General features: G+C 56.2%; 1 protein-coding gene and 1 long non-coding RNA gene across 3 annotated transcripts; one reads left to right on the top strand and one right to left on the bottom strand.

The window, feature by feature from the left end:
* Positions 1-569: 569 nt before the first annotated feature.
* Positions 570-7,264, bottom strand: EMX2 (empty spiracles homeobox 2). 2 transcript variants are annotated; one of them, XM_058697903.1, is made up of 3 exons: positions 6,407-7,264; positions 4,281-4,465; positions 570-2,042 (listed from the first exon to the last, which is right to left on the bottom strand). In XM_058697903.1, the coding sequence occupies exons 1-3, from the start codon at positions 6,813-6,815 to the stop codon at positions 1,875-1,877; spliced, it is 762 nt and encodes a 253-aa protein (XP_058553886.1). In that variant the 5' UTR covers positions 6,816-7,264; the 3' UTR covers positions 570-1,874. The 2 variants fall into 2 exon arrangements, with proteins under 2 accessions (XP_058553886.1, XP_058553887.1); XM_058697904.1 differs by lacking the exon at positions 4,281-4,465 and having other exon boundaries at positions 1,939-2,042.
* On the top strand, positions 7,251-11,279 carry LOC131493438 (uncharacterized). The gene is made up of 2 exons (XR_009252670.1): positions 7,251-8,104; positions 10,901-11,279. It is a non-coding gene; the product is annotated as an uncharacterized LOC131493438 (long non-coding RNA).
* The last annotated feature ends 293 nt before the right edge of the window (positions 11,280-11,572 follow it).

Raw genomic sequence — 11,572 nt, 5'->3', positions numbered from 1 at the left:
GAGGGGAGGGGAAGCGAAGCGAAGGGAAGGGAAGCGAAGGGAAGGGAAGGGAAGGAAGGAAGGAAGGAAGGAAGGAAGGAAGGAAGGAAGGGAGGAAGGAAAAGACTGATGGGATGGAGGAGCTTGCGCTTTGGGGTTTGAAGTCAGAAGCACAATTTAGAAGTCCCAGATTGTGATTCTGCTAAGTGTTTCCTCCAATCCTAGGGGAATATTCTTCAATGCATAACTATATATCCCAGGTTTTTTTTTTTTATCTAGAAAATTAAGAGAGGTAAGCATTTTTAACCTGAAATTCAAACTGATCTCCCTCAGTGAGCCTTGTAATGGGCAAAGGTCTGGTTGGAAAACTTTTCTCCCATCCCTTTTCTGAAGGACTTAAGTTTTCCTAATCCTCTCCCTTCTCCACCCTCATCTGTCTTTAAAATGCCCAAGAATCCATCAGTCTGGCCCTTTTGTGGGTGAGGAGCCTGGGTTCTTGAGCCTCGCTGGGGAAGGACCACACTCAAATTATAGATACTTAAAAAAAAAAAAAAAACTCACTTCAATTTCTCAAAACGACTACTCTGAGGGCATATTGATAAATCTTTATTGACAAAATATTGACATTGACATACTTCTTGGAAGTATATAGTGTGTTAGAATTCTAACAAATTAACACAAAACACAAAAATATTTACATTCTGGTATAGAAGACATTAAGGAAGCATTTGTCACTCTCTTTAGTAAGTCTATGATCTTGGAATAGAAACTCAGTGCTTGAAAACTTGCTGCCATGTCCTTGGCCACACTTAACATCATCCCGCTAACTACAGTCCTTCAGTTTTTGCCACAGATAGATTTAAAGTTTGGAATGGCCTTTACAGCGAATGGTTGAATTTGGCCAATCTCTCCAACCACCAAAAGGAGTTTACTTCGTGGTTTTAAGCCTTCGGGATGTTAGGAAAGGGAATGTTCAAGAAATAGAATTAATTTAGGGTTTTTCTTTCCCAGCACAAGTCCTGACTCCTCTTGTGGGCACCCTCCCCCGCCACCCCCAGCCCCCCATCCTGCTCCCCATTTCTCTGTAAGAGGACCCCTATCGCTGAGCCTACTTCGTGTACCTTTCACAATCACTTTGACGTCAGAAGGTATAAAAAAGTGTTTACAGACTCCACATTCTTAGAAAAAAAAATCAAAATGAAAAGCACACAGAACCTGTCTTTAAAAGGAAAAGAAAATTACAATTCATTTTCTGTCTTTAGGTACCATTCACCCAACAACTGCTACATGCAATTCAAGTTTTTGAACAGGTGTGGGATGGGGCTGGATATGGAATTTCGATTGTTATTATTACTAATTATTTTTAAAGATGGTGGGGGATACTCTGTGAAGTGCAAAATAAAAAAGTCCTGTGTTTGGTTGGGGTTTTCTTTCACCATCATTATTATCATTATTTAAAAAAAAAAAAAAACAAATCAGGACTGTGATAAACGGAATACCTGCCAATCATCCTCTCTCGCTGGTTTGGCGTTTGACTGACAGCTTCCCTTGTTCAGAGCGCCTTGGGCTTTGTCACTTTTGGATCTCTCTCTCTTTCTCTCCCTCTCTCTCTCTCTCTCTCTCTCTTTCTCTCACTCAGCTGCCTCTTTAGACAAGGGTTGCATGTTGATCAAGAAGCCTCCGTCCTCTGCTATATCCACGCAGCCTGGGATCAGGACCCTGCGCCCCCGCTGCTCAAAGTCTGCGATGCACCGAAGATCTCTCTGACTCCCTCTTCCTTTTTTCGGTGAATGTGTGTGTGCGGTTTGTTTTTGTTTTGTAGGTTTGTTTTTTTCTTCTACCCCTCCTCTCCCTGTCTCTGTTTTGCTCCGGGTTGTCCGTTTCGGTTTGTGTTTTTAATCATCTGAGGTCACGTCTATTTCCTCGGGACTCGCCTGCTTGGTGGCGATTCTCCACCGGTTAATATGGTGCGTCCCTTTTTTCTTCTGTTGGGAATCTGAGCCTTCTTCCTCCAGCTTCTGTCTTTTGAATTTCGTCCTTCGGTTCTGAAACCATACTTTTACCTGTGGATGAGATGCAGATTGGGGCGCCTTAGTTCCTCCACAGCGCCCTCCTACCTCTTCCTCCTCCAAGTGGGACTGCGGAAGTCCTGTCCCCCAGCTGCTCTCCAAAGGGCGGGCCTCCCCAAGGCCTCCCTTCTGGGAGCCGAGCTTCTGGTGCTGGCAGATAGGAATCCTGGATCCCTACTCTTCTGGGCCCTGGCAGGGCGCTTCCCTCAGGCCAGGCGGCCCAAGGTGCAGTGCCCCACGCTCACCTGGCCCTGAATGGCACACCCACATCCTGCTGAGAGCAGAAGCCTTGCAAAGCATGGGAAACCCCTACACCAATAATAAGTGAGGAAAAATAAAAAGAGACAGGTCCCTAACTCCCTCCACCTAGCTAGGGCAGGGAAGGCCTCCTTCCAGGCTGCAGCAGCTTTCTTGTACAAGACCCAGTGTGCTTTGTATTTTGTCTGTTTGGGCAGCATTGCCTAAACATAGCACCTCCTCTGAAAGGCCCGGGCCCTGGGTAGGCGGTCAGGATTGACCTGAGCTTCTCTTCCTTGCCCAGGACACTTCTGCAGGTGAGCAGAAGTTGGGGGCGGGGGGGGGGGGGCGGGTGGTGGTTAGTGCTGGAAGAGGCCAGGGGGGATGGTGGGAGGCAGAGGCCTGGGGACCAACCCAGCTGTACCTTTCCAGCTAGGAAAAGAGACTCAAAAGTGAAAGCTTCTGAAAGACCTTGGGATAAAGAGGAAGTAAGAGAGAAACTGAGAAAGAGGAGACAAGAGACGGAGTGCCCTCTCTTCCTTTATCCTGACCAGCCCCAAGACCCACCAGGCCCAAGTTTCCAGCCTTGGTCACATCACTTCCCACCAGAGTGGGGCTGGCGGCCTCATCTCCCCAGAGCAGCTGTTAGATGTCCTGGGGGAGGGGGGATAGCGCTGATGTGGGACTGGGCAGCAACCCCATCAACCCCTGGGGGCGCTGGGCAGTGGGTCCCCACTCAGCCACCAGACCAGACAGTGACATTGTCCCAGCTTCCCAGCAGGGCGGTACCACGAGGGGAAATGGTGGCGACAGCACCTCCCTTGCCCCCCGGGGCCTGTCCCATCCGGAAAGCAGCAACCCAGGCCCCAGAAGCCCACTCCGCTCCCTCCCTTTAGAAGGCCGGCCCAGGTCCCGGCTTGCTCTCCCCAATGCCCAGTCCCCCAAAGTGCCCCATGAAAAAGCCGAGCTGGAACAAGGCTGAGTTTAATTTGCTTTGAGTTTGCTAATTGAGGGGAGGACGGTTCATTTCTCCCCGGCGCTCGCCCAAGGCGCGCGTCGGTGCGCTCGGGGCTTGACACGCACACAAAGAGCCCAGGCAGCGTGGGCAGCGAGGCGGACAAAGACCACCGCGGCCTCGGCTCTCCAGGAGAAATCAGCCGGGCCGCGCCTTGTGCCGGGCCCCGCACCAACCCGCGAGGCCCTCCTCGGTTTTGTCCAGGGGGACGTTTTAAAACAAAAGCCTCGACCCCTTTGCGCCTCCCAGAAAAAGTGTTACAACTTAATCTGCCCGAAAACGTTACTGTTTGCCGGGAACTTTGACCCCGCCCTGGGGCTCCACCTACAGTAGCGATTACTGTAGCCCTAAACCCCCTCCCCGACCCCAGCAGGCCGAGCCAGGCCCGCCTCCTGGCCCTGTGGCGCCGCAGGGCGAGGTCCCCGGAGGCAACCCTTCTCTGCAGCCTTCCAGCTCAATTCCGCTCATTTAAGGACGCACCTAGGATGTCTAGCCTCCACCTCTCGGTTCTCCGATCCCCTCGAGGAGAGTAACAGGAGCCCTCGGTGTGAACCTTGGGTCTGCAGTGGCACAGAACTCGCCCTTAACCCACTCCCGAGACCTCTCTAGACTTCAGCCCCTTGCGGGAGGGTCTCCTCCCTTTCACCTTTCTGCATTCTCCTTCTTCCTGGACCCAGCCGGGTCCCCAGATTCTAACAAAGTCTCACCAAGAGTGCACAGGTGTCTTAGCCAGGAGCTGTAAGTCCTGCCGAGCCAGACAGAAGGAGCTATTCAGCCCGTCTGTCCGGAGACTGGGGTGGGTCCACTCCCTTGCTGGAGCCCAGGGAAGCCAAGCACCTCAAAACTTACACATTCTGAACCAAACGTGGAACCAGTTGCCGGGTTCTTTGCCAAAGGCCCTCCCCAAGCTCCGCACTTGTGGCCTAGCTGCGTGGGGCCAGGGATGCGGGCTGGGGTCGCCGGGCGCGCGCCTCGCTCACCTGAGTTTCCGTGAGGCTGAGGCTGTGCGCCAGCTGCTTCCTCTCGGCGCCCACCACGTAGTGGTTCTTCTCGAAGGCGTGCTCCAGCCTCAGAAGCTGGGACGGGGAAAAGGCGGTTCGGATCCGCTTCGGCTTGCGGGCTAGCGCGTTGTGCAAAAGGAAGCTCTCCGGGCTTGTGTCGTTCCCTGCCGGGGACAGAGCAGAAGTCCCGTTAGAGAGGACGGTCCTGGCCGGGGCCGCGCGCTTCTCCCGAGCCGGGCTGGCGGCACACGGCGCTCATGGCCTTCCGGTGCGGCTCGGCCCCTGGACACCCCGGGCCCTCCGGAGGCGCGCGAAGAGGACGCCGGCCCAGCCGCCGGGCCCGGAACACCAGGGCTGTACCTACGCGGCACCCACCCGGCAGCTGCCCCGGCGGGACAAGTCCCCAGGCTCCTGACCCCGGCGGGCTTCGCAGCCGCCCTGGCGCCACGGGCCTCACCACCTCCGCGCCCCGCGCCGGGGGCAGAGGAGCGGCAGCAGAGCCAGTCCCGGGGATTGGCGCCCAAGACCCAGAGAAACTTTCTCTTCTTTCTAACCTCGGGGAATGTTAACCCCGGAGTGGAGAGGCGGTGGGCCGCTATCCAGAGTTTTCTCGGGGACTTCATTTTAAATTATCTAAGTCTCTTCCCCTCCGGGGACGTCCAGAGGACCGGCCGGGACCGAAATTTCGCCGGTGGGTGTGGCGGGTTTCCGCAGTCACTGCCTCCCAAGGACGCGGCTTCCGCACTGCCCCGCTCCGGAGAACGAGCAGACGCGAGCGAAGGGATCGAAACCCAGGGGTTGCCGAGCTGCGGGCGTCCTATGGGACTGTGTGGGGTCCCAGAAAATCCCGGCCACTTCGGGCCTGGTGGGGACACCCAGAGCGTAGCTGGCAGAGAATGAGGAAGGGAACCCTAAACTTTGTGAGCAAAGACGGAGGAGTTTCGGGTTCACTCGTAAAGGTGGGAAATCGATTCACTCAAAACCCAAACAAAGAAAAACCGACAGTTTAGGAGAGAATGGGGGCAAATCGGGTCCCGGGATTAGGATGAAAGGTTGTTTTTGTTTTGTTTTGTTCTGTTCTTTATTGGGGGGGGGGGTGGTGGTGGCAACCCCCGGATCCTAGGCTCTGGCAGGAACGCAAAGGGTTAATGAATGGACAAGCCACCGAGTATTGATCGGCTGTCGGGGGAGGTAAGTCTTTTCCCCCCCGGCTCCGACCGCTAAACTAATTACTCGGCCTCTTTTCTGGAGTTTTAACTTTCCTCCTACCCCCGCCCAGAGAAAAAAAACAAACAAATAAAAAAAAATAGCAAGAAAGGAAAACACCCAAACAGATCTTTTCATCCAGCCCGTCTCCCGATCCGGTTCATTTCTTTTAAAAGAAAAACAAAATCACAAACAAAAACCAGACCGAACCTGCCTCCCCGCCGAGGACGCTCGGCGCCCCGTTTGAGCAGGTCTTGGCGAGAGCGCCGATCTACCGAGGTTACTACCCGCGCGGGTTCCAGGACCCTCCCCAGGCCTCCAAAAAAAAAAAGAAAAGAAAAGAAAAGAAAAAACAAACCCCTTGACTTTGCCCTGGGGGCGCGAGGGTCCCCTCGCCGCCCGAAGAGGGTCGGAAACTGAGAAGTCACGGGTTTAGGCTTGAAGGGGCAAGGAGTGGGCGGCGAGCTGGATCTTACGCAGTCGAAGGCGAACCTGGCGGCCCGGCCGTGGCCGTGCCCCTCGGAGCTAGGGCAGCAAGGGCATCGCGGGGGAGACGGAGAGCCTGGGTACCCCGCGGGCTCCGGGAATCTGAGGCGGCCGGCGCTCAGGGAAGGCAGTCCCAGCCTGGCTCGACCGGAGAGCCGCTCGGAGACAACGTCTCCGTGTACGTCCCTCTCGAAGGGGTCGAGCGGCCCCAGGCCAGCCCCCAAAGCGGCCGCAGCTTCGGAGACTGGGGACCAGCACCACGCCGGGCCCCTCGTCGCCCAGTTTCCGAACGGGGCGCGCGGGCCGGCGAGCTGGGGGAACCTCCTCCCGGGCCTTGCCAAGCGGCCACCCGGCGCAGGCCGAGGGCAGTGCAGGACGCGCGGCGCGCTGCAGCCCCGCGACGTGGCACGTACCTTGGAAGCGGTGGCCCAGATATCGGTAGCGGTGGATGAGCCAGGGGTAGAAGGTGGACGGGTCCCGCTGCTGCGAGGCGAAGAGGGGGTGTGGCGAGTGCGAGGAGGGCAGGGGGTGGGCGGCCAGGGCGTGCGGCGGCGGCACCGGGTGCACGGGCACCGCGGGGTTGGGCGGGTGCGAGACCGCCTCGGCGAACACCAAGTCCGGGTTGGAGTAGACGCCCCTGCCGGCGGCGGCGGCGGCGGCGGCCGAGTGGAAGCCGTTGAGGAACGGGTTTATGGGGCTGGAGTTGGCGTAGCTGAGCGCCGCGGGACGGATGGGGTCCTCAGAGCGCGAAGCGGGCAGGGGACTGTCCTTGGCCACCAGCGACTCGATGGTGAAGCAGCGCTTGGGCGCCGGCTGGAACATGCTGCGCCGAGGAGCGAGCGCCCGAGGCTCCCGGCTCCCGGCGACCGCGGCACGCTGCCTCCGCCGCCCGCTGCCCGCGGCGAGGACGGACGAGAATTGGGGACTTGTTTGTTTGGGGTGGGGGTGGGGGGAGGAAAGGAAGAAAGAAAGGAAAGGAAAAGGAAAGGAGGGGGGAGGGGGAGGGAGAGGCAACGCCGAGGATCCCGAGAATCTTGCACCAAACGCGCCCAACCTGGAGAGAGGGGGAAAAAAATCCTTCCAGAAGAATTTGCAGGCGTGGATTGGGGTAATTTTTTTTCTTTTTTTTTCTTTTTCTTTTTTTTTTCTTTTTTTTCTTTTTTTTTTTCTTTTTTTTTTTTTTTTTTTGGCGAGATGGCGTGGGGGGGATCGGAGTTAGAGGCAGGGAGGAGAGGGGGGGAAAGTTTCTCGGGGGAGGCAAAAAAAAAAAAGTTTTCTCTCCTCTGCAAAAGGCGGGCAGGGCGCCCTAAGTCCAAGGACAATCCATGGAAGTGTTCGCTTCTTCACAAGTTGTGCAAACGATTTGTTAGTTCATGAGCCTAATTAGTGCGGGGATCACATAAACAGCTTCCTCCGAAGCCTGGTAAATGGCTTGATGATTGGTCGCTATTACTCGCCCTGAGGTGGAAGGGGGGAGACTCTTTAAAGTGCGTCAGAGGGAGGCGAGCGCCTGGGAACCCGGAGGCCTGGATCCCGGCCGAGTGTGGAACGGAGTCGGCGCCGCTGCCTCGGCCGAGCCTCCTGCGCCCGCCAGGCCGCCGGCCTCGCCGCGCCTTCGCCCCGCGCTCCCAGCTCACTCGCTCCCGCGGCGCCCGCTGCGGCTTCTCCTCCTCCTCTTTCGCCTCCTCCTCTTCCTCCGGCGTCTTCTCCTTCTCCTCCTCCTCCTCCTCCTCCTCTTCCTCCTTCTTCTCCTCCTCCTCTTCTTCCTCCTCCTCTTTCCCCACCTCCTCCCCCTCTGCCACCGCCTCCTCCTACACTACCACCACTCCCTCCGGGGCACCCCGGTCCCTGCAGAGTCCCCGGCCCGTGCCGCCTCTGCTGCGGCCCCCTGGATCCCGAGCTGGTGGGACAGACGGACGGACAGACACGCAGATGCCTGGCGCCTAGCTCTCGGCCGCCGCTGCCTCCCGTGGCCCCGCGTCGGGGAAGCGGGGATCGCCCCGGGAGCACCGCGAGGGTAAGCAGGCAGGGGTGGGTTCCGGGCGAAGGCTAACGGAGCTGTTCGGTTACACCAGTTCCCACCCCCAGCACAACTCCCGGCGGTTTCCCAGGTGAGAAAGGAGCCTGGGCTGGGGGCGGGGGGGTGGGGGTGGTCTCCAACCACGCGTAGCAACGAGGTCTCAGGGTCGCGGTGCTCGCGATTGTTGACCCTGTTTGTTCGTTTGCAAGTTGAGACACGAGTCAACGACCCTGCCCAGGCGCCAGGCTTCCAACCAGCCCTGCGGGCTCTCACTTTTTCTCTCTGGGAGGGTTCTCGCCTCCTGACCCAAAACAGTTCCTTTGGCAATATCTGGGACCACGGGGTCCAAGGTCAGGGGAAAGACTGATGTGGTGTTACTATTATCGGTCCGTTGTCTGTTGTCGTTATTATTTTTGTTCGTTTTGTCATTATGACTATTGCTGTCCTTTTTGTTATTATTATTATCATTATTATTGCTACTATTATTATTCTCTTATCTGTCGTCCCAGGGGCGGGTTGCTGTGCAGGGATTGCAACTAGGGACTGCAGATCGCGTCTCCGCTCCCAGGCCGTGTCCGCATTTTCGAGCTCGCCTTCGGTTTTGGGATGATTTTAGGGCCGAGTTCCCTCGTCCCCATTGGCTCACGCAACGGCATAATTATGATCACATCCCCCAGGCTGCTGGCGCTGCTCTCTGTTTATTGGTGGTTAAAGATCTATTATCTATTCATCAGCCGCTTCTTTTTTCCTTTTTTTTCCCCCCTTCTTGCCAATTGCATTCTTCTAAAGTGAAGTACCAGCAGGTATTTTGCACGTTTACAATTAATGGGGAAAAAAAAAATCTGGCATCCTTTAAATCTATTACTTAGAGGCCCATGCCATTTCTCTTAAGGAGGAAGAAATGCCTGTGTTTGGTGACTAGGTTGCTGTGAGACCCGAGAAAAGTCGACTGGGGTGGGGGGAAGAGCAAAGTCCGAGAGAAGCCTGCTGCCACCAGCAGCTTTGTCAATTGAGGGTCTGGGGTTTTGGACACACTTCCCCGCTTCCCCAACTACCCACCTCACTGTCCTGGGTTCTCCCCGGGCCCTCTGTGGTTTCATCTGATGTATTTTTATGTTCACATCAATTTCTCAACTTGATTCCAGGCATAATTTGCTTTGGGATGGGGAGGGGAAACCTTTTAGGGAAACCCTCCAGGAAAGAGAGGTTAGAATTGTGTTTTCTGGGTGTGTCTGGGCACCTGACCTTAGCTAACAGAGATCATCTGGGTTGTCCCCCCCCCCCCCGCCCACCTTTCCCACAGAAGGCACATAGACACACATCCACACCCAAGACAGGTGTGGACCTCAGCTTTCCCCTCATGCCCTGAGAAATCTGACTGCCCCTGTCTCAGGCTTCAGACCTCTGACGCCAGCTCTGGGCAGGGGTGGTGGCTGGGTATTCACCCTTAGCAGGTTCTTGTGGTCGTGCTTTGCAGAAGCACCCCTAACCCCCCATCCTTTTTCCCAGGCCCAAGGATACGGGGTGTCCAGTGCAGCTTCTGGGGGTGGGGTGTATCTGGAGATGTACCTCCCTATGGCCTGAACCACCGACCTCCAGAAATATTGTCTCCAGTTCAGAAATCCCTCCCTCAGTTAGGCGGTAGGGACATAAGCCCCACCAGTGCCCAGGCCAGCAGGGAGCCTGAAGCCACCGAGAAATGGGAGGTCTCCTGGCTGTGCTAACCAGCAAGCCTGGAATGGAGCTAGAGGTCAGCCCTCCATTTCCAAAGCTGGGAAGAAACGCCCAGTTTAGGTGGGCTGTAGATCGTGCATCCTGGAACCAGAGGGAGGAGTCCTCCTTCCTGGAAGGCTCTCCAGGAGGAATGGAAGGTCAGGCTTGTCCTCAGACCAGGCTCTCCAAACTTGGCAGTTAGGCTCCAAGTGGAAAAGTAGCCGCACTAAAAAGCCCCGCCCTGGCCACAGGGTGGGGAATGAGCATTTAATTTCACAGTTCGTATTAGGGGTCTTGGCTGGGGGCCTGAGAGTAGATGACCTTGAGGGCAAAGGGGATCCAGTTTGTGTCCGGGAGGTGGGGTGAGGCCCGCCACGGTGTATGAAACGTAAGGGCTTTTAACCTTTTTTTAACGTCTCAGGCTTAGCGCTGAGGTGTTGTTGGTACTTCCTTAAACCCTTTCCTACCTTTGGCTAGGAGTGTCCAGGGTACCCAAGGGAGTGAGCGACGGTCTGGAGCCCAGACCCTCTCCTCCTCCTGCCAGAGGCAGGAAAGTTGGGCCCAGGGCAAAGGGCCCAGTCTCCTGGGAGCCTTGTCTCCCTTCGTGCAATATCCTCTTCAGGCCACCCACCTCCTGCAAACTGCACAGAGGGGCCACGTTGGGCCCAAGGTGTTTCATGGACAGCAGGTGGGCAAGGGTGAGGGAGCAGCGGGGGTCCTTTTCCTCTGCCCCAAGGGCTACCCGCCCCAAGCCTCGCTCAGGCCCACCAGAGAGATAAGTGGGTTTGGGGCTGCTCGCAGAAGCCCTGGAAGCCGGATAATCTATGCTAATTCATGCGCCAGGGACCTGAGGAACTCGGGAAGGTTCAAGCAACCACCCCGACGTGTGGGAGAATTAACGAGGACAGTAACTCATTAACCAGACTGGTGGGTGAGGCTCCACAGGGCACTGGGCATTCTGGTCTGGACCCGGACCCTGAGCCAACTCTACCCCTGGCCCTCGCCCGGCTGCCGCTCACTTTATTCGAGGCTTGGGCCTCGCAGAATCCGGCCCCTCTTTGTTCCCTAGCTGCCCTAGAGGGATGGGTGATTGGTTAAGTCCTGGGAGCCTGCAGTGCGCAGTGAGGGGATTTCGGAGGCTCCATTTTAGAGCAAAGGGCTCCCTTTCCTACAGGCCCCAAACCGCTGCAGGCTGAGCTCTGTAGATTCCGGAATCCACGCTCCGCCGGCAGCTGGACGAGCAGACCCCAGATGAAGGTTCGAGTCTCGGATCTGTCACTTACTGGCTGGGCAAACACCACAACCTCTCCCGACCTCCATTTTGTCACCGGTGCAAATGCGGCCAAGACTGCCTGCGAGGCAGTTGGAGCAGTGGAGGGTAGAAGTCAGGCCTGTTTTGAGGCGTAACAACCCTTCTACTTTTGGCCACCGTGGTAATTACGCGTCTCTGGGCGTTTTTCAAAACTCATAGACCTGTACACTGTACAGGGTGAATTTTACTGTATGTTTTACAGAACCCGTTCCATCCCCCCACCCCCACCCCCACCCCCGGGTCCCTGCAAAAAAAAGAAAGAAAAAGAAAAAAAGCCAGTCAGGTCTGGGTGACTTTGAGCAAATTACCTGACCTCTCTGTGCCGTTCTCTTCTGAGAACTGGAGATAAATAATAGTATCTTGGCCCTTGGGGTTGTTCAAGGAGATAAGCCAAGCAAAGGGCTTATTGGGATTGGCGTAGAATGAGCTAGAATCATGAGCTCCTGTCCTTGATGTTGCTGTTATTATTATTACCTGCCCACCTCCAGGGCTCGCTGCTGGGCTTCAAGACTGAACAATATAGTTGTGCAAACA

This window comes from Neofelis nebulosa, chromosome 13, assembly GCF_028018385.1.
Source record: "Neofelis nebulosa isolate mNeoNeb1 chromosome 13, mNeoNeb1.pri, whole genome shotgun sequence".
Taxonomy (NCBI): domain Eukaryota; kingdom Metazoa; phylum Chordata; class Mammalia; order Carnivora; family Felidae; genus Neofelis; species Neofelis nebulosa.
This window is presented reverse-complemented; position numbering and strand designations above follow the sequence as displayed.

What these genes read in the sequence shown, in the direction of transcription:
- EMX2 (XM_058697903.1), bottom strand. Translation starts at nt 6,815, where the DNA reads ATGTTCCAGCCGGCGCCCAAGCGCTGCTTCACCATCGAGTCGCTGGTG. An exon ending in TCTGGGCCACCGCTTCCAAG is followed by an intron (nt 4,466 to 6,406) that starts GTACGTGCCACG and finishes TGTCCCCGGCAG; the next exon opens with GGAACGACACAAGCCCGGAG. An exon ending in TCAGCCTCACGGAAACTCAG is followed by an intron (nt 2,043 to 4,280) that starts GTGAGCGAGGCG and finishes TCTCATCCACAG; the next exon opens with GTAAAAGTATGGTTTCAGAA.